Genomic DNA, 24,246 nt, shown 5'->3' with positions numbered 1-24,246 from the left:
GGGGGGGCCCAGCGCCTTCCAGGGCAGGCCTATCCCCACCAACCTCCTCCTCCCTCCACACCCCTCACGATACACACAAAGGGGCCCCTGCACTTTCAGAAAAACCTAGCATGCCCTTTTTCTCCAGAAGGTTCTCTATGATCTGCAAGCCTCTCTACGTTTCTGCTGCTGTTTTGGGGATGAGTGAAAAACAAGCAGAAAATCCTTAAAACTCAGTGCAGTGTTGTTTTTTAATTCCCCCTAAGTGAGGAAACATTTTACAGTGGCTTAAAACACAGAGCATCAATCAGCTTTTAAAAGGGCATTTTATTTTAATAAACAAAAAAGATCAATATACGTTTTAAGTGGATACAAAAATAAATATTCATTTAGCATATTCAAGATCTATGTTTTACCATTTGTTTGAGCTAGACACCAAAACCCACTGTTCGGACATAATTTCAGAAAACAGATCTGTTATCCTTAAAAATGTGATGCTGGCTTTGTGGGCCAAAAAGGAAAAGCTACTTGTGCTGCAAAATCCCCTATGTTTTCAGGTGGATTCAAACACAGTGCGAGGGACCTACGATGACAAAGTCTTGCTCCACCACCTTCACAGAAGCGGCCGCAGGGAATGTGACCGGGGATTTTCAGGCTTGGATTTTAAATCAGACTCATGGTTACGAGGCTGCCAGGAGGCAACCCTGTCCCCGAAACCCCAGCTTCTCCCACTTCGCAAAGCGCACCTTGACAGGTAAGGCCCCTTCCTGCCCTTTCAGGTGAGACCGAGCCGGGGCCGGTGGTGACCAGGCTGGGTTATAAAGAAGTGGGGCAAAGACCCTTCTCCCCACCCCACCGCACCCCCAAGCGCGGAAGGAGAGCCCCCAGCCCCGCCTGGTGGCCACACTGAGCGCGGAGCTGGCTCCCCGGGGCACACGGCAGACACCTGCTCCGCACTCACCTGGCTGGCCAACCTCCGCCCGTCTTGGCACATCACCCCGGACACGGGGAAGAGGTACCCCAACTGAGCAAAATATTCCCCCCCCCCCAGAAAAAAATGTCCAAGTGCTTTTTAATCATGAAAGTGTTTTTGGAGCCATTGTGGAGATGTGTCATGTGTGCGACAGATGGCCAGCAGCAAGGCTGACCTGCCCTTGCCCTTCTGACACGCGTGGGGTAGTAAATGCATCATCTTTGCTAGCAAACAGCCTAAGTTCTTCTGGGGCTAAAACTGGGACTTCTCCCCTCGGTGTCTCACCATAGGACTCTGAAGAAGAGTAGACTTGGGTATGGCCCCAGGCCACCCTGAACCTCAAGGAGTCCCAGCGCGGGGGAAGGCGCTGTCCCTGCTACCATCCCCCCCAGGCCCGGGGTGGTGAGGCCGGGTGCTGGTGACGCCCCCTCCAATACGCCCGAGCCACGCCCACCCTCTCCCCACCACCGCCTGGGCTCTGGGTTCGCTGAATGGAAGGCACAGCCAAAATGCTTGTACAATCTACCATTACCTTTTGAATTTGTGGTTTATAGCCTGCTCACTTTATAAAAAAAAAAAAAATTTTTTCAAAGCAGTTTACAATAGGACAAGTAAAAGTATGTGTATTTTTAAAACAGGTCAAAACCATTTAGCAAGAAGAAAAGAGCAAGGGATCTGGGAATGATTTAATTATAGAAATGAAAAATTTAGCTCTAAGATTCCGGGCAGTAAGGCCCACAGGGAAGATTTTCATGGTGTGAAGGTGAGGACACACCAGTTCATCTGGTGATGGACACGGCCGCCTGGCAGGACATCCTAGGCAGGGTGTCCATTCCTCTAACAAGCCTGGCGTTGTGCTTTCTCTTGCTGAAGGGAGATTGTTATCTAAGTATTTCGGCATCTTATTAACATGTTTAAAAAAAGACTCCACATCGAATCAAGCGTATGAAATCATGAATCTATCGCTCTAACACAAGGTAAAGACAAAAAGCAGCCTTGTTCTGACAAGCTGATCTTCAAATCTTTTTCCAGGAAGCAGCTATGAGCTAGTAAAATTGAAGGGTAAGCCTTTGGAAATATCCGTTACCCCCAAATGCTGAAAGAATCTAGCAACTAATGATAATTAGGGGAAATAAATGTTTGAATCACAGGTTACAGTTACAGCATCCAGGTCATTTGGGGGGCACGTTTCAATGTTTGAGAGTCGAGTCATGCTTCTCCTGTTCAGGTATAAAGGTCAAGTCCTCAGGGAACGCCCTTACTAAATTAAGAGCCGAGTGAGGCATCCCGCCCCAGGTCACAGGGATCCACATCCTTAAATAATTACAATAGTAATTGTAATAATGAAACACGAGGTGTGGGCAGGACGGGGTGCGACGGGGTGCCCTAGAGAGAGGCTTAAACGGTGATCTGTTGGTTTTCTCTGAAAAAAGGTCTCTGGTGTGAGGCACAGATGTCTGGAAACATCCGGAAGACCTGGTCTGGCTGGGGCTCCTCAGGAGGCTGCACCAGGGAGCCGGGACCGCAGCTCTTCCCCGCTTCTTCCACCAGCTGCCGGACGTAGAGCTGCTCGATCTAGAGGGACGGGCACAGGTCAGACGTGGAGGTGGGAAATGCGGTGGGGCGGTCTCGGACCCCGGCCAGATTCTCTGATTACCCAAAGTGCCGAGAACCTCCACATGAGTCCCAGATAGGCAGGTGCAAGGGAAGGGCAAGTGGTATTGCTGCAAAGTCTACGGTCCCAACCTGGTAGCCGGTGTCCAGAATTCCACCATTAGAGTTGCATTCCTTTGACTAGATTAAATAAGGGCTTGAAAAGTCTATTCTGTCTCTCAGACCTTGAGGCAATTAAACCTTCCTAGAAAGGGCGTTTTGACTTAAGGCAGGGGGAGAACACAGAGGGACAGAGGTGGTAAGAATCCACAAGCCCCATGTAGAGGTCTCCCCCGGGCCTGCCTCTGTCCACAGGTGGAGTCCCCCAGTCCCTGCTGCCTGTTCTCCAGCCCAAGTATAAACGGAGTCCCGAGGAGTGGGCCGGGAGATCTTACCTGCACGAGAATGAGTTTGGAGCGCAAGGGGGTCATATCCGGAAACTCTTCTCCGAAGCACAGCACCACCCTGCCGTCGGGAAGCCGGCTCTGGCTGTTATAGAACTGCTGCAGTTCTGGGAGGACACAGGGGGAAGGGGGCGCTGACCACAGCTCCCAGCCTCACTCCCCTCTGCCCCAGGTAGGCACCCCAGGGCCTGCACACCTGAGCTCACACGCCACACCTCGCCCCCCTCTATAGCACCGCTTCTCCAGGGAAGCCGCCCCCACCCCGCTGGGAGTTCTCAGGCCAGGTGGCAGGAGACCTGCCCCGAGCTGGTGCTGTTCCAGGTGCAGAGAGCACTGGGGACACAGCAGGGAGCCAGCGCCGCAATGCAGCTGGTCTGATTGCAGCAACCCTGACCTTCTAGGAGGAGCACCCAGGGCGGGATGCTAATCCGAGGCCCCGCAGAGGCACAGAGCGGTTCCCCAGGACTGCTCGGCAAGCAAGCACCGAGCTGGACCGGAACCAGGGGGGGCCCTCCTGCTGCCTGCACCCCGCGTCCCCTGCTCCTCCACGGGCCCACCCTGGCCTCAAGGGACAGAACACAAGGGGAAGGCTCAGGGCAGCATGCCGACAGCGGGACCCACCTCGGAAGAACTGGCTGGTGTCGAAGACCTTGACCACCTCGTCGCGCTCCAGCTTGTTGGGCCGGTCCTTGCAGAGCACGGCGTTGCCGCTGCAGAACACACGGCCCTGGCACAGCCGCTTGACCAGCACGCCCTGCCGGCTGCTGTGCAGGAGCACACCGCGCTCCAGGTGCCCGAACAGCTTCCGCGTCACCTGCCGCTGCCGCTCGCTGGGGATGGCATCCGCCGGCGGGAAGCGCACCAGCTCCAGGCCCTCGGGGCCGTACAGCTTGGTGCCTGGCAGGCCCGGCTGGCCCAGGGACAGGCGGCAGCCCTCGGGGCAGGTGGTGGTGGTCTGGCCCACCAGCTTGCCCCCGTAGTAGAAGCTGATGACCATCTGGGAGAAGGCTGCGGGTGGGAGGGGCACCGGTCAGGGGCTGCAGGGAAGGGGGAGCCAGGCCTCTCGGCGCAGGGGCGGGTTCAGTTCTCGGGTGCCTGGGACCTCTGGGCATTCGAGGAAGTTCATGCACCCTTCTAGAAAGCATTTTTTTTTTAAGCATGCATGAATATACAGAATTACTGAGGAAACCAATGACTCAATGTAAAACACCCGCACAGCGCACTCCACTCTCCCGGCGGAGGTGGCGCTGACCCGTACAGTTTAGAAGTTCGTAAAACCGCTCCACCTCCCCGATCCTAATGTGACTGACTCTCCCACGCTGTCCTGTAATACGCACGTACGCCACACGCACACACTGTCTCACGTGCTACGTAACCAAGGGGCCTGCTCCCGAATTCATCACCGACGCAAATGCGAGATTCGCATTCCAGGGCAGGGGAACCAAAGACGCGATCCTCTCCTTGACAAATGCAGTCCCCTTGGGGTTCCGGCGATTTCAAATGGTGAATCCAAAACCCTTCATCTACACCTGTTCTCAGGAGTCTGAAAAACGTTCAAATTAAGTGAACGTCTCCCCGCATGTGCTACACAGAGGGACTGAGGGAGGGCGGCGGGCGCCACAATATTCTCTCAGGCTCTGGTCACCTCAAGAAGCCCCAGCTTGCTGCGGGTGGATCCTTAAAACCAACTCCGGGCAAACTCCTTCTTAAAGGGAGAAAACAGGTCTCCGGGCCTCAGGCAGGTGGTGCCATGGGACCAGAGTTCTGAAGAGCGCAGCTGGTCCCTGGGCCCTTCCCACGGGGCTCTGCTTAAGCATCATTTGCTCAGCGACGCCTGGGCGGCTCAGTCGTGAAGCGTCTGCCTTCGGCTCAGGTCGTGGTCCCGGGGTCCTGGGATCGAGCCCCGCATCGGGCTCCCTGCTCGGCGGGGAGCCTGCTTCCCCCTCTCCCACTCCCCCTGCTTGTGTTCCCTCTCTCTCCTCTGACAAATAAATCTTTTAAAAAATCATTTGCTCAGTCGAGGAATGAAGACTCCCCCGCCGCCGTCCAATGGCTCCATTTTCTCCCATGTCGGAGTTAAGCAGCATTCTGGAATCATGCCGAGTTGGGAGCTCAGGTGTCCCAGTCCGATTCACTCATGTGACATGTGGGAACACTGAGGCCCAGGTGGGGTCGCCCGGCCAGGAAACGGCAGCGCCGGCATGTGACCTCGCGCCCTGTTACACCCGGTTCACCATCCTGCCCACCAAGCTGGGTCTGTAACATCTGCAAAATGGGGAAAGCAAGCCCGGCGGGGCTGACACGCTCCACTTCCTTCACTCCAGAACAATCCTGAACGCCGTCGCAGAGGACTCTACCACCACTCCACACCTTTGCCCTGTCGCTGCCTCCGCTGTCCCCCTAGCGGTGCCTCACGGCCGGGAGGACTGGCTGCTTCCGGGGGAGCTCCCCAGATGCCCATGCAAGACTCTCCCAGGGGCCCCGGAACCACAGGGCAGCATAGCTGGGGGCAGGTTCGAGCTGGCAGGGCCTGAGCGAGGACCACTGCCCCCGACAGGTGAGCCGCAGAGGAGAAGCCACCACCAGGACCTTCCGCAAGTCTCGGCAGCCCTCCGCCACCTGTCCTGCCCCCCAACAGCCACCCGCCAACCAGGGGACAATGCTAGGAGCACAGGCACCCTGACATGGGAGCCCAGCTGCGTGACCAGGGGCAAGCAACTTCACCACTCTGTGCCTCAGTTTCCCCATCAGCAGAGAGAATAGTGGCACCCACCTCCTCCGGCGGCTGAGGATGGCATGAGCTCATGTTTGCACTCAGCACACGTAAGCACCCCACGAGCAGCTACGACTAGATAAATCAGGATTAACAGGACAAGCCACTAGCTGTGTAGATGAGATTCCTGAAGTTCCAAATCCTAAGTCCGGGTCTCTGCAGTAGATACCAGGTGCTGTTTCTAGTGCACCGGACCTATGAGCACATTTAATCCTCACAACGGCCCTGAGGCAGAGGTGACTATTACAGGTAAGGAAACAGGTGTAGACGGGCGAAGGCGTCTGCTTGGACAGCATGACTGCTGAGTTGGGGACACTGGATTCCCTCGTCCCCAGCAGACTGGCTCTGCCTCTGTGGTCCTCAGCACGGTGCCCCCCGCTGTCCGAGTTCAGCCCCCGCCTTCACCCCCGAACGTCGCGAACACAGCCACGGGCGCATCTGGATCTGCCAGCACACTGGGGCGTTGTTAACGCAGGTCTGTGGTCAACATTTCACTCGGGAAGGTTTCACATAAAAACCTAGACTTCTGATCTCTCCAGAAAAATGGGGAAATCAAGCCCGGCGGCATCTGAAGGCTGTGGCATCCAGCCTCCCTGCCACCCTTCACCCACCAGGTCACTCATCACCTCGTCCCTGCGGAGCTGAGAACGGGGGACCCCTGCCATCGACTTATTTACACAGGTTGGGGGGAGGGTGACCGGAACAGGGGTACCCAAGTCCACAACTTCTAGAAGAGCATGTTAGGCTTTTCCTTGTGTGAGGCAGCGCTACGGGTTGCTTCACCCGCTGCGTGCTGGAACAGCTCTGGGGCAACCGAGCACACTTCCTCCTCGCCCAGAGGCCTCAGCCGTGCCCCTCGGCTCCCCTCCTGCCCCCAAAAAGCACCGGTCAGCAGACTGCCCCGGCCACAGCCCAGAGCTGACTAGGACAGAGGCCTGGCCCCATGAGCCAGGGCCTCCCAGAAGAGGCAGCCAGGTGCCTGGCTTTGACCCCGGCCACCTGCTTACCAGCTGGGTGAGCTTGACCAGCGATTTAACCTCTAAGTCTGGGTTCCCTCCTCTGTGACAGGCCCCAGTGTGCAGGATGGCTCTGCAGTGACACCAGCGCTATGAACAGTAACACCGCTTCTCTGTGTCCTCTTCTTGCCTGGGTGGGAACCTGCCTCCACTGCCCCAAACACCCGTCCCATGAGGGCCTTGGTCCAGACACCTCTCTGAGCCCCATTTCCTCCTCTGCACCAAGAGACCTCCGGTCCCCCAGACTTAACGTTCTGTGGTCCATCCTGATGAGTCAGGCTGTTTATTTCTCATAGAACTGACAGCTGTTGGGGAAGACACCGCTTCCTTCGCTCTAAGGCCCCATCAGGGAGCCAGAATGCAAATTCCAGGGGCCACTGGCAGGACGTTGGAGTCCCCAACATAAGTAGACAAAAATGTACCAGAGGCCACCTTGGACCATGAGGGACAGGAGCAAGGATGGGACAGCCCGAAGCCATATCCCAGCTCTGCAGCCCACGGCGCTACGACCCAGGGCTTCTGAGCCTGTGCAGTGGGAAGAGCAAGAGCACATCTCTATGGGTGATGGGAAGTACGGGATGCAGACATTAAGGTCTCAGCACTGATCCTGGCACCTAGTCAGCATTCAGTAATGCCAGCCACCATCATCATCGCCATCCCCATCATCATCTCCATCATCCCCACTGCCATCTCCATCATCCCATCCCCATCCCCACCATCATCTCCATCATCTCCACCATCATCTCCATCATCTCCACCATCATCGCCATCATCCCCACCATCATCCCCACCATCATCCCCATCATCTCCATCATCCCCACCATCATCTCCATCATCTTCATCATCCCCATCATCTCCATCATCCCCTCCATCATCTCCATCATCTCCATCATCCCCACCATCATCTCCATCATCCCCACCATCATCTCCAACATCCCCATCATCTCCTTCATCCCCATCATCCCCACCATCATCCCCACCATCATCTCCATCATCCCCTCCATCATCTCCATCATCTCCATCATCCCCATCATCCCCATCATCTCCATCATCCCCTCCATCATCTCCATCATCCCCACCATCATCTCCATCATCCCCACCATCATCTCCATCATCCCCATCATCTCCTTCATCCCCATCATCTCCATCATCACCACCACCACCAGCAGCAGCACCATCCCCATCATCATCATCACCATTCATTAGTATCATTACGAACTTGAGTGTGGAAGAGAGTAAAACAAATGGATACTCATGACACTCATGACACCAGACACTGGTGACATTTGTTGACCAATGACGTCCCTACCAGAAACTTTTAATGACACTCCATTTAATCCTCACCACACTCTAGTGAGGTTCTGAGTCTCAAATCACTCTGCCTGGGGTCACAGAAGAGGGGCAGAGCTGGGCCCGAGCTGTCCCCAGGCTCTTCTCCTGCAAGGTTATGCAGAAAGACCTCTTTGGATCTATTTGTTGGTCCAATCCGAGAAGAACCTCAAAAAGGCCGGCCCCTCACTTGCTCCAAAAGCAAACAGTGAGGAGGAGGAATCAGGGTCCTGACTTCTGACACCAGATCGGCTCGTCCATGCACCTGGGCACGCCCACACAGGTCCCCTGAGCTCTGCCTTCGAAGCGCACCCATGTCCCACCCGCCAGCGCAGCCCAGCGCGGCTCCATACCTGAATGGTGCGCGTCGTACGCAGCGTAGCCCGTCCCCAGCGGCAAGCCTGCCGGAGAAAGCGAGAGGCAGATTCAGACCCAGCTGTGTGGGGAAACAACCCAAATGCTCCCTCTCCAAAAGTTTCTTTAAAAGCCACACATGGTGTCCTCCTTAGTTCCTGCCACAGGCTTCTGCTGAATTTGGGAATCCCCCCGCACCAGCACGGTAACCCACGTTTCGTAAACCAGACCTCAACTCAACCAGGAAAGAGGGAGAAGAAACATTCTGTGCTGTGTGATTTTTGACCAAGGGTCAGTGTGATGCTCTGGGGTCCCAATTCCTCCCACCCAAGGCCCTGCTCCCAAAATATCACGGGACTGCATGCCCACCATCCAGGCCTTGTCTCCAGAGAGGGACCTGGGGCCCGAGCTAGCTTTCCCCAAGGTGTCACCACAGTGCAGGGAGGGGGGCTCGCCCAGGGCCCCCGAGGCCAAACTGCCACCTGACAGCCTGGCGACCTCTGAAGTCAGCTGGGCCAGAGTCACCTCCCAGTTTCCCACGGGGGAACAGTGGGGGGAAGAGCCCAAGGGAGGCGGCACAGCAATCCCTGCATGCGGACGAGAGCTGTTCGAGTGGGAAGGTGGGGTGGAGGCATCAGAAGCTGATAAATGCGTGAATGTCTCCTTCAGCCCCTGTGACCCCCTGGGACAGGTCCTGGGGTCTCCATCAGATGAGAAGACTGAGACTTGACTAAGTTACACAAACCCCCCCTCCATGGGATTCAAATCCAGGGCTCCCACTGAGCAACTGCACAGTCCTGGCCCTGGGCCCGCTCCTCTCCTGATGCCCTGGGCTCCCCGTGGCTCTGAGGGGTCCCTGATGTCCTAGGAGAGTGGCCGGCAGGCCCACGTGGCAAGCTTGAGTGTGGCCAAAAGCCCGTCTCTTCTCTGGTCTGGGAGGGGTTTGCCACCGCCCCTCCCTCCCCTCCGACCCTCCCAGGAGCCCAGACGGCAAGCAGAGCCCTCCTGGGGGAAGGGTCCCTGTGCCCTCCTAAGAGGCAGTGGTGTAGGGGGCTCAGTTACTTTCAATAAAATAGGGATCACCACAGTTCCATGGCCCCACGTGACCCCCACTGCCTGAAGGCAGAAAGGGGGTGAGTGCCACGCCCCCCACCCTCCACCCCCTCACGTGGGGCAGGCCCGAGGCCCATCCTCACCTGCGCCAGACTGTTGCACCCACCACTCTGGGAGGAGCTGGTTCCTGCAGGCCTCTGGCGGGGAGGGGCTCCGTTTCACCACCCCCATGTAATCGTCCACGGAAGGCTATAGGAACAGGGGCGAGAGAAGAGTGCTGTGGTCACTGCGCTTCCAGAGTAGGACTCCGGTGTTTGTAGAGATGAACGGTTTAGACTTAACCAAGACATACTGTCACCTTTATCCCAAGACAAAAGGAAAGTTTTACTTCTCATCGTGAAGGATCCAAGACAAACCCACCGGGCATAGCGATCAAACCATGTGCCTGAGTGATTAGCCTCTGCAGGACCCCTAATAAGTTCATGGCCTTTTCTGTGAAACTGCCTGTCGCAAAACGGAATGGCCAGGTCATCCAGCTGCCCCGATGCCCCGGAGAGGCGGAAGGTTCTGGGACACCAGTGAACAGTGACACTGGACAGACTCTGCCATGACTTAGCACATCCTCCTTCCCTCTCCACGTCCGGACTTCCGACCTCTGGCCCATTCCTGAACAGATGCTGATACATCTGATTAGCCAACATTTTGAACTCTGCAGTTCTTGGGATCCTGGTGTGGCAACCCAACCACCTCACTCTCTTAGCTGAGTCAGCAGAAAAGCCCTGCCGGAAACACGGGATGTTGCTGGAGATGCGAGGCCAGGAATTCACTCGGTCAGCTGCCAGAGACCACCCAGAAACTCAGCATCTGCCATCTGCACAAAACTCAGGCCACTGAGAGGAGGCTACATTTTGTTATCTGCATCCTCGGACGACGGGCTACTCCTAAAAATTCCGCTATTGCCACACGAGTATTAGGAAGGATTTCTATAGCACCCACACCACCTTTTATAAGGACTGTGTGGGGTGATTTCAGCTACGCTAGGTCCACCTGGTCACAGCCATAAACACAGAAGAGGCGGATGGTAACAGAAAGGGTATCTGTAGAGCTAAAACTGGCATCCAAAACCCCACCCATTTTGCCTAAGGAGACCCCGTTAAGCCTTTACTTAGAGCCTACGAAGTGAGTTTGCATACAATTCTCACAGGCTGATCACCCGCCTCCCAGTGGCAGATTCTAAGACAGGCAGCCCGCCCACTGGGAGCGTCTCGTAAGGACCACCCCAAGCCGCGTGGGGGGTTTACATTTTGTTCAGTGCAGCCCACCGAAGAAGCCAAGGGGTTCCATGATGCATTTTCTAAGACTGCCATTCAAAATGTTTAGAACAGGACAAGTTTACAGCTGGAGCACAGAGCAGGGAGCCCAGCCCTGGCCCCCAGGATGAAGTTGAGGAACCGGGGCGGGGGGTGGAGGTGCCGCACCCCAAGAGTGCCCAGGGCTCGGAATGCCTCGGCAGGGCAGATGCAATGCCACTCCTCCCCGAGACCCTCGCAGCTTCCACGGCTGGGGCCACTCTGGCCGGCCTGCCCGCTCACCTCCTTGATGAGCTCGTCGATTTCGGATCGCCCGCACTCCATCTCGGGGATCTCGCTCACGCAGCCAGGAGTCACCATGCCCAATTTGCCTGCGGAAAATCGGACAGACACGTGACACACGGCACTAAGCCCACCACAGCCGTCATCGGGGCCAGAAACAGTCAGCTTTTTGGTTTGGGGTTTTTTTAATGCTGAGTTGAAGGAAATAAAAGTCAGTCGGTGTCTTCACCGTTTGGAAAAGGCCTAGAAATTATTTCCCGTGCTGCCTCAGTTGTCTGAGCAGCCAAGTCAAAGGGAGAAGTCGGTTTTGTTGTTTCTAACACTCAGAGGGTGAGGACGGCCATGTGGCTCGTCCCCATTTGCTGAGCTGGAAAAGGAGTGCCCACCAGACACCCTTCACGCCAGGCGTTCACCACCCATATGGGTTACATTCACAAGCCGGGCTATTCGAAGACACTCAGAAGATTTCCTGGCAAAATGTGTGTGCAGATTGGAGTCATTTTTTAAAGTTAATTGACAGAAAATGTCTTTGTGGCCTTTCCAAATATACAGCGCGCATCTGTGCACACACACCAGACGGAGCGTGCACACAGAGCACCAGGAAGGCTTGCTCCATCAGGCACGGCCTCCAGGCACAGAGCTGCCCCACAGTAAGCCCCCCACCCCAGGCTCATTTCCTCCCCGCCCCCACCCCCAGGTCAAAGATCTGCCTTATCAAGGGATCCGTGTGCCATGTCTTATAACCAACAGGCACCTGACTGACCCATGCATGGCTCCATCCCAACTGAATCTCAATTCTACTTGGACAGACTCAAGAATTCGCTAGAAGCTGTGGATGGGGGAAGTAGGGAGTGGAGGGGGCACCCCCAGTGAAGCTTGCAAACCACTGAAGTACAGAGCAGAGTGGGTCCATTTAGACGCTATGCAAATGCAGCGTCCCTCTGCCCCCTGAGAACCAGCTTCTTCTGTAAAACCCACCCTGGCAGGTGATGCTGGCTGCACCCCACGCTATAAACAAGCTGGGCTCACCTGCCAGTTCAAGCTTGGCCGATCCTGGGGTGGAGGAACCAAGAGAAACTTCTCCACTCCCTCAAATCACAATTCATTTGGTGTTGATGAAAAATTATCCAGAACTTGGGAGGTGAGGGGGAGAGATGCAGGGCTGGCCTTTCGGAGCCCTCCCAGAGCATTAGCTGGGAGGCCTCCCTGTCAAGGTCAAGGCCTCCCTGTCAAGGTCGAGGCCTCCCTGTCAAGGTCGTCAGGTTCTCCAGAGGAAGGTCAGTTTGACTTACTGCTGAATGGTTCTGACTCAGTCAAGTTAGGTGCTAATTCACACACAGTGAAGCTACAAACGACCAGCACCTCTGACAAACCCCCAAACTACGGGCGCGCGCCAGGGCCAGGACACCCAGCAGCTGGGCTTGCGGAGCGAGCACCACCCGAGCCTCACACTCCCCATCCCCACCGTCTCTGTCCTTACGCCGGCTCCCTTGGGGAGGGGTTGAATGACTCTCTGAGCCAGGCTCACTATAGATTTGGGAGAGCCACTTTTCTTTTTTCAATTCTCTGTGGACATTTTCAACCCTCCCCCAGTGGGAAGAGCGCAAATCCAGAACATCTGCACAGCCCCGGAGAGTTTCTGAGGGCTCTATTTCCTTCAGGCTTCCTGAATGACTAAAGAGCTTGGAAGAAGCAAGGGATTTGGCTGCAGGGGTCTAATGGCTACATCTAATGGCTAAGGGATGTGTTAAAAGAATGTTCTCAACCCCTGACGATAAGGAGCTTTCGTGTCCGGGCCAGCTCTGATCCGCACACAGCACCCTACTTCGCAAAGGCTTCTGAGGCCAGACCGGAGGTCGCTGCCTCCCGGCCAAGAGCCATGTCCGACCAGGGCGCCACAGCAGGGCCGTGGTACGTGAGGCAGGTTTGGGCGGCTCCTGCTTTCATCTCCTTGCGAATGCTCTGTCGGGATTTTAGAGCTGGAAGGCCCAACCAGAATCCTCACTTCCCGGACTTCCCAAATAATGACCAGGATCTAAGCACGTGCCGAGTGTATCTAATCTCTGGCCATGAGGCCAATGGTGCCATTGTCCCCCACTGCATTCAAGAACCTTACCCTCTCCCCACTTCGTCCACCTAACTGTCCCCTAGCCTCCTCTGGGCATTGCTAGAACAGAAGGAACGCTTGTCCACCCTGCCCAGGCCACTCGCTCCTGCCCAACCCCGTGACCGCGCCTCGGGGAGGCCCCACCATCAGCCCTTGTCTGACAGCGGTGAGCAGCCTCCCCGCCCTTCCTCCCACGGCCACCACCTCCCACTCAACTGGAAGCTGCCACTTGGCCAGCACATGGTGGCCGAGGTCAGGGGAAAGAGCTCTCAGTATCTGCTTACACAGAGGAGCACACAGTGGGCTGAGCTAAAACCACTCGCCCACATGTCCCCCCCAGACCCAGGCAGCCTCTGCTGGGCTCAGCGCCCGGCACGGATAGTTACATTTTTGCTCTTCCTCGGGGACGATGCGGTAAACTTTGTATGGCTCAGAAATGTCCAGCTGGGACCGGTCTGTCACTTCCTCAAAATCTGGGCTCTTGTTCAAAGCACAGCGTAGCCTCGTCTTCCAAGTGGCCGGTTCAGCTTTGTCCCCTTCCTTAAATTTCCCTTTGAAAACTGCCCAGGCCTGAAGGAAAAGAAAGCAGCACATGAGGTGCGAGGCCAGCCCCACTCCACCCCGACCGTGGGGCAACAACGGCCACGGTCAGGACCGGCGAGTTCTTGCCGTCCTGCCACCTCTGGCTATGAGCTCGCATTCAGGGACCTTCAGGACTCAGGGATCTCCGTCTCGGAAAGACCCGGGCCAGGAAGGGGGCCCCCAGGGCCACCGAGCCAAGCCAGAAGCCAGCCCCTGCCCGTGGCTCCTCCCCACACACACATCTTGGATCTGCCTCTTGGCGAATCCTTCCCTGAACCAGCGGGCCAGGAACCTGAGGTCAGCTAGCACAAAGAGGAAGTAGCACATGGTTTCACTACAATGTTCAAAACAAAGAACAATTTGTTGCTTTTTCAAATCAACCCCTAGCCAAAATTTAGCATGAAAAGGGAACATTTGCAAGAAGTCTGAATGTGGTCATCCACTGCCCTGCTACTTTTAATAGAAATTTTGTTTTGCATTTTGGCATTTATTCTAACCTTCCCCGCCCCACCCCCAGGGCCCTGTTTAAAAGGCAATGAAACGTTTTCTGTCTCTCTTGGTTTTCCACAGCTGTTCCTAACCTCTCCAAACCTTACAGCCTCAACTAGGACCAAGACGCTCAAAGCTGGAAGCCTACAAAAGCCACAATGCAGAAGGGGGCAGAACTGAAAAAAAAATTCAGACGAACACGTGGATGAGCAGTTTCAAGATTTCGAAATTGGAATCCAGACACAACAACGAGGGGGTCAGGGCTGTCAGGTGAAAACCTTCGGTCTCGGGCTAAATCAGACGCACCTGCCAGCCTCCGTGAACACGAGGTCTGGAGGGAATCCTCAGCCCCACTCAGGAAGACGCAAGTCCTCCAAAGGTGACCTAGTCGGGTGTTAAACACCATGCCCCGACCGTCAGCCCAGTGGAGTTCCCCTACAGCCAGGGTCCTCAAGCTCAATGCCCGCACCGGCGCCCACGGGGGCTCGTGAAATGCAGATCCCTGGGCCCCACCCCAGGAGTCTCCTTCAGTAAGCAGGGCTTAGTCTGGGAATCTGCATCTTCAGCCAGGCGTCGCAGAGACTGGCGGGTGACCAGGGGGCCACACGTGCAGGAACTCCGTGTCACCCCGGCCCCCGGGACAAGACCTCACAGCTCTTCTGCTGGCGCTCTGAGCTGAGCCAGGGTGCCGCTGCGGGAGGCGAACAGGAGAATGTTCCTCCTGGAGCGCATGAGCGTCACCCCTTTCTCTGACTCAGACAAACTCCCCTCTCAAGTAAATGGCCTCCGGTCCCTCCCGATCGTTGTTCAGTGTTTTTTTAACGGCATCGCAGCCCAGGCTTGGATTTACTTTTTTCAAGGAAGGCGAACCACGTACACGTTGAACAGTAATTTCCAACTTTTATTAGGTTAAATTCAAGTTTCTCCACCTCAGCACTCTTGCTATTTGGGGTTGGACCGTACTTTGGGGTGGAGGCCGTCCTGTGTGTGGCTGAAAGTCTAAAAGCATCCCTGGCCTTGACCCACCAGAGGCCAGAAAACAATCAAACTGTCTCCAGACATGGCCAAGGGCGCCCCGGGGAGGCAACATTGCGACACACTCCCCTACCCCGCTACTGAGAACCCCTGGTTAATCCACATTATACGCGGACCCTGAAGAGCATGGGTCTCCAGGCAATGTTAGGACCAGCTAGTTTTTATCCAGACCTGCAGGGTTTACCGTCCTATCACTCATCAGAGGGTCACACTCACCCATGAAGCAAGCCAGGACATCCTAGCGCAAAGCAGGGCACTGTGGTCAGGAGGAGCCCTGGGTGGGCATCAGAGGTACCTTGCTTCCAGCCCTGCCCTGAGCCTTTTCATGGGCTCTCTGGCCGGCTCTAAAAGATCAGCTTAGGGGCGCCTGGGTGGCTCAGTTCATTAAGCGACTGCCTTCGGCTCGGGTCATGATCTCAGGGTCCTGGGATCGAGCCCCGCACCCGGCTCCCTGCTCCGCGGAGAGCCTGCTTCCCCCTCTCCCACTCCCCCTGCTTGTGTTCCTTCTCTCGCTTGTCTCTCTCTGTGTCAAATAAACAAATAAAATCTTTTAAAAATAAATAAATAAAAGATCAGCTCAGCTGGGTGATCTCTCAAGACCCTTCCTTCTCGAGCTACCACCAGACAGAACGGAGCGATTCTGAGGCCCGTGGGCAGTCTCCTCCCCCAACCCGTGCCTCCCGCCCCTGGGCGCTTATCAGCTGCCAGCAGTAAACCTGGGACCACAAAGCCTTCCTGATTTAATATTACTGTCTCATCCTGTGTTTTTTTCCTTGAGAGCCTACTGAATTTGAAATGTCTGTTCTAATTCATTTAGGCCGGTCCCAGTGCTGGTCAATGAGAGAAACAACCCTCAGCTTCACGAAAAGGAGGCAGAATACTTTTTTAAAAAACGAGTGGAAAAGAGAGCCTCGGGATACGCGAGGATGGTACCAAACGAGCTCAGCCTCTTCCAACCCCCGTCTCCGGCCTACACCACGAGGCAGGGCGCACAATCACACCTGCAGGCAGTGAAGAATGCTCTGGTATAAATGGCTTCTCACGCTCCACTAAATTCTTTTGAAAGGTTTTCTTTGAGTGTTCCATACCAAAGGTTCTCTACTTAACCAGAAACCCCGTAAGGCTCTTGGCCCAGCACAGGTGCACTCGGGCGCCGTGGGGAGACACCCTCGGAGGATGGGCACCAGCTGGCGCGGCCCAGCAGAGCGCCAAGTGGGTCCTTCCCTGTTTCTCACCAGCGCGCCGCCCTCCCGGTGGCCGAGAGCCCTGGGGGGCTCCCACGTCTCCCTCCCACCCGGCTCCTGCTGAGATTATGGGCCCCTCTCAGATTGCCACACTGAACGGCTGCGTAATGAACGGAAGCATTGGGAATCTTGCACATTTTTCTCAACGCTGTTGAAACGGCCATGAGGCGCATTGCATAAGACATATAAATCTGGGGCTTTATTTCTTTACCCCCAGAGCCTAAGTTGAAACAGGGAGCAGAGTGAAGGGAGAGGCCTGGCACGGCCACCAGGGGCCACAGCCAGGGACATGCAGCCTACTGGTCGGGCCCCTACTCCCCTCCCGGAGAGGTCTCAGTGATGGTCACCCGGAAACCGGGCCCTCAGCACCCCAGGCATCCGCCTAAATCTGCTGGTCCTGGCCATGGTCAGCAACCCGCGCGGGTCCCAGTGGGGAGGGGGAGGGGGGCTGCCGGACATGCTCCAGGGCCCAGGACGGCCCCACCAGAAGGAACTATCTGGCCCGAGACGTCAACAGTGCTAAGGTTGAAGAGCTCTGGTCTGTAGCCATCTATAACCTCGAATTCCCAGCAGACTCAGTGGACCCTGGGCACCGTTTACATTTGGCTGAAGTCTTTCCCAGGAGAGATTCACCACGATGCCAAAGGCAAACCCTCTACAAGACAGGAGTCCACAGCACCGCCAAGAATGGTAAAGCAGCTATACCAGTGACACTGTAAACACCTGCCAATGTCCAGGCTCCTGATGGGGAGAAATCTGCTGGACACTCAGGCGACACGGCGCCCCTGGAAGGCAAGTGAGGGCGAACCGTCCACATGGGCCCACTTTTCTGGACAAGAGCCAGTAACTGACAGCAGTCTCCGAAAGAGATCTGGGACCCCGGATTAGAGATGGAACAGAACTGCTGAAATGGGGAGCCCCGCTGCCAACACCACAGAGAACCAAAGGGCCGACAGGCCTCCGAAGCCAGCTGTCACCTACATGCGCCCCACTCCGGGGCCAAGGCATGATCTTCCGTCATTTGTATTTGGTCGGGCCAGAAGATGGTCATCCCCAGCTCAGCACCCTGTGCTGCCCTGGGGTGCCCCCTGTGCTCCCGCCCTCACCTCGGTCTGGGGTCCGATTCGCACCTTCCACAACTCCGCCCGCCCCGCCCTCACCCATCCTACCCGCTCTCCCCTCCCCAGACCCCAAATGCCCACAGAACAAGGGGGGCTCTGAGTCAGCCACCTGAGCTGTGTCCCTTTGCCGACATAGAAGCCTAGGCTCACCCTGACCTCAGGATCCAAATCTCCCAGGGTGGGGGGCCTCAGAGAAGCATGCAGGTGACGATGACCCACAGGGGACCCTGAGAGCCCAGCTGGGCTGCCCTGGCTCCCATTCCTCTGCCTAAACATAGGAATGATGGCAAGTAACCCCCGCTTATCATGACTGCTCAGGGCTGGGAGCAGGGCTCCTGGTCGGGCTGCCTGACTCCATCGCCCAGGAGCTGTGAAATCTTGGACAAGTCACTTCCCCCTCGGTGCCTGCACAGAACAAGAGGAGGAGCACCTACCACATCGGACTATGTGGGCTGGGCCTGGCACAGAGCAAGCTCTCACCCAGTGCCGGTGGTAAATAGCAAGCCTCTCCATGCTTGGGTACTTCTTATTCGCAAGGGAAGGAAGACTATTTTTAGACATCTGCTGCAGGTTCTGGGCACCCGAACATGACCCAGCCCCGGAAGCAATGACAGATGGTGTCTCTCTCATCTGAGCTGACCCTACACTGCCTGGCAGAAGTAATAACTTCGAAAGGACAGACTTACACCCTTCCTAGAATTCGTAATGGAATTGAGACGGCAGCCCAGGGGATAAAGGTTTCTGTCTCAGGGCCTTGAAGAAGTCTTCTCACTCTCCAATTGTTAGTTCTCATGCAAAAGACATGATAGTGTAGCTGAGGAAAGTGCCCTCCATCTCCCCGTCGAGAAAATGCCAATAATACCCAACTGACCTCGAAGTAACTCGGTCATACAATAGACGTAAAATCACCTAGGATATTTGGGGAGACCCATTCGGCACTCGATCAATATTTGTTGAAAAAAAATAGATTAGGGGGCGCCTGGGTGGCTCAGCTCATGATCCCAGGGTCCTGGGATCGAGCCCCGCATCGGGCTCCCTGCTCGGCGGGAAGCCTTCTTCCCCCTCCCCCACTCCCCCTGCTTGTGTTCCCTCTCCCACTGTCTCTCTGTCAAATAAATAAATAAAATCTTAAAAAAAAAAAACAACTAGATTAATTTTCAAGCAAATAAGAGAGATGCCACTCGACACCTGCATGGGCCTGGAGGGAAGACAGACACCACTGGTGCTTGAGTGGAGGGGGTTCGAGTCCGTACCTTAAAAATGGACGCATCCACTTCCTGATTATAATCTTGTTTGCCAGCGTGTTTCCAAGGGATCCGGAACATGCTCTTCTCATCATTTTCCCAAATCAGCCCTGGGTACATGTTGCTGTCGATTTGCTCGATCAGCCACTGCCGAAGCCGCCGGCCACCATTCCGGTCACACATCCTTGGAGAGAAAAGAACATGTTCTGTGATATTACAGATATTATCTCATTAATCACAGCACCCCACGTACCTGAGAGCCGAGAACTGCCAACAGGAAAATCAGAGGGTTGCAACACAGGTGCCAGCCTCACAGAAACCCATGGACCCTGGGACCCTGGGCCACCTGCCATGGGAAGACCGTGCCTCCCCTGGGCCTCAAACCCCTGAAAACTGAGAGCTCCCCGGGAAATCTGCCACTGCCCCGTACCAGATGTCTGTCCCTCCTAGCTGATACTCCTTCCAGCCTATCCCTTGCTCCGTTTTGGGCAAACACAAGCCACATCGAAGGGCACCATTCCATTTTTTAGCATGCGATGGGGAATAATCACCTTTACATTTCCAGGTCCTTCCATGAGCAGCTCATTGAGAGCCAATTCCCTGACTGATGCCCAGTCTGACCAGTGTTTCTTAGCAAATACGACATCTGTGTGCTCCAAGAAAGAAGAGACCCTCCATCCCTCCTGGATTGTTCCTTCACAGACGGGTTATTGGTAAGAGCAAGAGTTTGGGAATGAGACAGTGCTGGGGTCCCGTTTGAGTCCCGCCATCTCCCAGCGGGGTGACCTTGTATCATGATTTAACCTTGGAGTGCCAGCTCCGGAGGCTAAAGCCCCAGGAGAACCATCAGTACTCAGCATCTTTGGGGTGAGGGCTCAGAGGATGTACCTGAGGCCATGCCTGGACCTTAGAAGGTTCTCTCTAAATAACAGGTATTATTATCCTAACTTTCTTCCTCAGGAACTCTTACAACCACTTAGAACAAAAGCAAGGAAATCAATTGGGGCCATAGAACAGGGCAAAGTCAGCCAGGCTAGACTCTTCCAGAAGGCAATAGAATTTGGGGACCTCACCAGGGTGCCCAAAGACATCCTTTGGAAGAACATTCTTGCCAGAACAGGCAGCTTTCCCAACAGCAGACAGAAAAAGAACAATCATGCCATATCGACGCACAGCCCACATTTACAAGAACAAGGGTGGAAATCCCCTAGACAGTTGGACAGACGCCCACCAAAAAAAAAAAAAAAGGCATTTCTATTCTTCTGATTAAAATGTGACCTTTTTGGGCAAATAGGTTTGAAACCATCAGTAGTGACAAGACATAATGTCCCCAAGAATATGGTTACATCCAGAGCAATGCTGGTCCATAAAGCAAGTGTATGACTTGGAACCCAGCCACCCTCCAGGTGGCTGTGGGATAGGAAGGGGGGTCCAGGTCCTGGGGAGAAGGTGAATCCCAAGTGCCGACTGTAACTTTTCCATGCCCACTGTTGGGTGTAAAAGGGGTGACCGTGGGTGGAATTAGGAATTGGATTTGGAAACTGCAGACCCAGTAATGGCTTTTCTCCAACTTGACCTCAGGAAAACCACCTGAACCTCTCTGAGGCTCTCCTCAGCGGCAAAGTGAATGGAATTGCATCTCAAGCATCTCAGAATTCCTGAACAGTCCCTTATGCTTCTAAATAAGAAAGGTACACATTTAGGAGGGACACCTAGGGAGAGAAAAGAAACCCCACCACTGAGCACCCCCCAGAAAATAACCTAGCACCGAACTGATTCCTACAGATCCTCTCAGGGGGGCAAGCCAGGAGAATCTCGCCTCGCTTGAGGAGTGAGCTGTGTGCAGGAGGGGGGCGAGAGGGGCCAGAACACTACAGGAGGGGTGGTGAGTGTGGGTCTGTAAACTCAGTGAAATGTGCCCCCTCATTAGGACTTTGTTCACCCCCTTAGCACAAGGTTTGTAAACCAGAGTCCATCCTCCAGGAGCCTCCTGAAAATGAAAACAAGATTTTGTTTGTATGCATGCTTTTCTAGAAAGTGGGTCAACACCTTCTTATCAAGATTTCTAATGGATTTGGGGTGCCTCAGCTGGTTAAGCGTCTGCCTTTGGCTCAGGTCATGATCTCAGGATCCTGGGATGGAGCCCCACGTCGGACTCTCTGCTCAGGTCGGACTCTCTGCTCAGCCGGGCTCTCTGCTCAGCAGGGAGTCTGCGTCTCCCTCTCCATCTGTGATCTCTCTCTCCCTTGCTCTCTCTCAAATAAATAAATAAAACCTTTAAAAAAAATTTTTTTCTGATGGATTTAGCCCCCAAAACTGTTAAGGACAATGGTCTTGGTGATTTATAAGGACAGGAAAAGAGAAAATAAAGTTAAGAAAGAGGTCAATGAGAGGAAGAGTGAATCACATAATATGAAAACTGGACAATACTTTAGAAACCATCTAATCCAGCCTGTTTGCTCACGGGAGGAAACACTGAATGAAGCCCAGAAGGGCACCCTGACCCCCCGGCACCGCAGGAGGGTCTTACTTTGCTCACTCTGCAGAGAAAAACTAAGGTTACGTTACCAGATCTAAGCACGTGGACAGCCCCACCTGAATTCTCACTGAGATCACCTCTAAGACTCTAAGTGGCAATAGAAGACTAAGGTTCTAGTCCCATGATGACCCACTATGATTTATAGAACGCTAACGCATTAATCCCATCAAATGTCAAGCCAGAAAAAAAAATTCATAAGCCCGGTCACATGTTTATAACTTCCTCTTCCTTGATTTTTAGATAATCATTCCCTTTATGGGCCAAGTCCTATCTGGAGCTAATCTGCCTCCCAATAAATGGGTCCCGGGTATCAGGCTTCCCAGGCAGGAGGTGATAAGAGGCTGCGGTGGCCCCACCCAAGGCAGATTCCAGGAGGTGCCTAGGAGGTGGTGCAAGACTCACCTCCCACACCTTTCAGGGCCCCAGGCAAGGGCGGCCACAAATCCCCACATCCCCCAACCCCCAGACCAAAAGCATCAAAGCCATTTGTCACTTTGACCCCAGTCTTTCTGAAATGACTGAACCACTCCCAATTCTTTTCTTGTAAGAACCTACCATAATCCCAAAGGACATGCTCAGAACAAGCTCCTAACTTAGGTTTAAAAAAAAAAAATGTGTTATATCCCCCGACATGTTATTTTAAAATTCTGGAACATTCAGTATCTAGTTTCCATTCACAAAGCACTCCACAGCCCTGGGTAAGCAACATATCTCACTTTGTAAAGTCTCCCTTTGTCCTGGGGTGCATTTTGCACCAAAAGCTCCTGTTAGCGGTGAGCCCTACAAAGCTAGGGCTTTCTTGCCAGGGACCACTGGGCTATATGATGAGAGCGAAGGGCCTCAAAGCCCACTCAGAAATCGTTAACTGTCATCAGGCAGAAGAAAACCCCAGTGTGCACCCGCTTCCACCAACTAGCTCACACAAACTCGGATGGTCACCGGGCAGTTTCTTGGTCGTGACCCTCCGCGCGCTACTCCAGGCAGCAGGACTTGGGCGGGACCGGAGAACAGGTCTTGCAATAAAGGGGTCAATATTTGCCCTCACTAGATAGGCCATTCTACGGTCTTCCATGCAAACCCGACTCTCAGAAAAATGGGATTTTTTTGGTCAAGCATCAGCCACTTGGGGACCCGCCACCCCGTGCTCAACGCCTGGACTTTGGGTCTGGGTTCAGGAGGAAAAGCAGACGAGGAGGAGAGACGGAGCCGGGCTGGCCCGCCGCCCGGGCCCCCTCCGGCCCGGCCGTCTACCTGCCGCCGGGCTGCCTACCTGCCGCCGCGCGCGCCCGAGCCCGCCGCCCGCCTTCGGCGCCGCCGCCCGCGTTCCCACGCTCGCTGCCGCGCTCCGGGGATGCGTCCGCGGGCTCGGGCGCCGGCGCGGGTCTAGAGCCGGGGCGGGTCCGGCGTGCCGAGCGGCGGCCGCGCGGGCCAATGGGCGCGGGAGAGCAGCCGGGGCCGCCCAATGGGCGTGGATGCGCCGCCAGCACCGCCCAATGGGCGCGGCCCGTCCGGCCCGCCTTCTTCGAAGGGCTCAGCTTTCCGAGAAATCACTTTGCGCAGAGGCGGCCGCTGACGGTCCGGTTGCCCTTCCGGGGTCCGCGCTGGGGGTCCCGGGGGTGGCGCGGGACGGGGGTGTCCGCAGGAATTCCCGCGGGGCCGCGGGGGCGTCCTTGCGGCCAAGTCAAGGGCAGGGAGGGTGGTGGGTGTCAGATGGCGGAAGTCAAGGCGCTACCAGGTCCCCGGGGCGATGCGGGGACCGGACGCTGGAGGTCAGGGCATAGCCGGGGCCCCGGGGCAGAGGCAGAGGTCGGATCTTGGAGGTCCGGACTCGCTGGGGCTGGGGCTGGGCTCAGATACCAGAGTCAGGGCTCTGGGATGGACGATGGGTGTCAGGCCGCACAGGTACGGGCCAAGGTGGATATCCTTGGAAGTCACGGCTGGGATGGTGGCGGCCCAGAGGTCAGTGCTGCAGACGGCCTGTCTGCAGCAGAGTGACCCCCCCCATCTCCGTGAGTGTGGCCCAAGTTCCTGGAGCTGCGTGGGAGGCATCCCCCCACCCGGAGGGAGCCCCTAGTAACATGTCCAGACGGCGCAAACTTTACACCTGACCTGTGGTTACTTATAGACCTGGTCCTAGATGACCAGTCGCCGGCAAGTGACTGGGAGTGTAAAAAAAAAGTGCCCAGCTATAAAAAGGTATCTGAAACCATTGCCCTCTGAAGATCAGAAGTAGAAACAGGATTGTCTAGCATATTAGCGCTAGAATGTCCAATTAGGGAAGTTTTCATCATAAATCCTTTCCAGAAAATGTCAATTGTGTTGAGGCAGGGTCCTCTGTGTGTCTGTGTCCAGTTTCCAGCCCCTCTGGGATGTTCGCTGGCATTTACTATATATGGGAGTAGAGTGGGGGGCAGCCCTGGTGACGGAAATGACAAAGGAAACCCTGGAGACAGAAGGAAAGAGGTTTCCCCACATTCAGGTGTGGGGCACCCTTATAGGGAGAAGAATGGGAATCTTTGTTGAGCAATCGTACACAAGCAGCAATGTTTACTGAGCCATGTATTCATTAGGCTTTTCAAGAACCTGTGAGAATATTTGAGCCTGAAAAAGAAATTTTATTGGCCCCCAAATGCAAAGAGTACGCTGCAAATTTGAAATTAATAAATGTTCAAAGAAAAGTCCCCAACACGTAACGTGCCAACTTCAAATTGTAATTTCTCTGCTGATAAACATTTGGTCGTATTTGAAAACCACATGGA

The 24,246-nt window shown here is 55.2% G+C and overlaps 1 protein-coding gene and 1 long non-coding RNA gene across 2 annotated transcripts; one reads left to right on the top strand and one right to left on the bottom strand.

Annotated features, from left to right (window-relative positions):
- Positions 1-286: 286 nt before the first annotated feature.
- Positions 287-22,831, bottom strand: IRF8 (interferon regulatory factor 8). The gene is made up of 9 exons (XM_028093231.2): positions 22,758-22,831; positions 18,958-19,132; positions 13,620-13,803; positions 11,127-11,215; positions 9,678-9,783; positions 8,481-8,528; positions 3,631-4,017; positions 3,001-3,116; positions 287-2,527 (listed from the first exon to the last, which is right to left on the bottom strand). Exons 2-9 carry the CDS (start codon positions 19,129-19,131, stop codon positions 2,351-2,353), a joined length of 1,281 nt encoding a protein of 426 aa, XP_027949032.2. The 5' UTR covers position 19,132; positions 22,758-22,831; the 3' UTR covers positions 287-2,350.
- Positions 2,344-5,017, top strand: LOC148163185 (uncharacterized). Its single transcript, XR_015769158.1, has 3 exons — positions 2,344-2,545; positions 2,921-3,181; positions 3,411-5,017. It is a non-coding gene; the product is annotated as an uncharacterized LOC148163185 (long non-coding RNA).
- Positions 22,832-24,246: the final 1,415 nt, after the last annotated feature.

This window comes from Eumetopias jubatus, unplaced genomic scaffold (assembly GCF_037043125.1).
Source record: "Eumetopias jubatus isolate StellerSeaLion01/CBP00866 unplaced genomic scaffold, mEumJub1_p1.0 scaffold_10, whole genome shotgun sequence".
NCBI lineage: Eukaryota > Metazoa > Chordata > Mammalia > Carnivora > Otariidae > Eumetopias > Eumetopias jubatus.
Note: the sequence above shows the minus strand (reverse complement) of the source record. Positions and strands in the feature narration are given on the sequence as shown.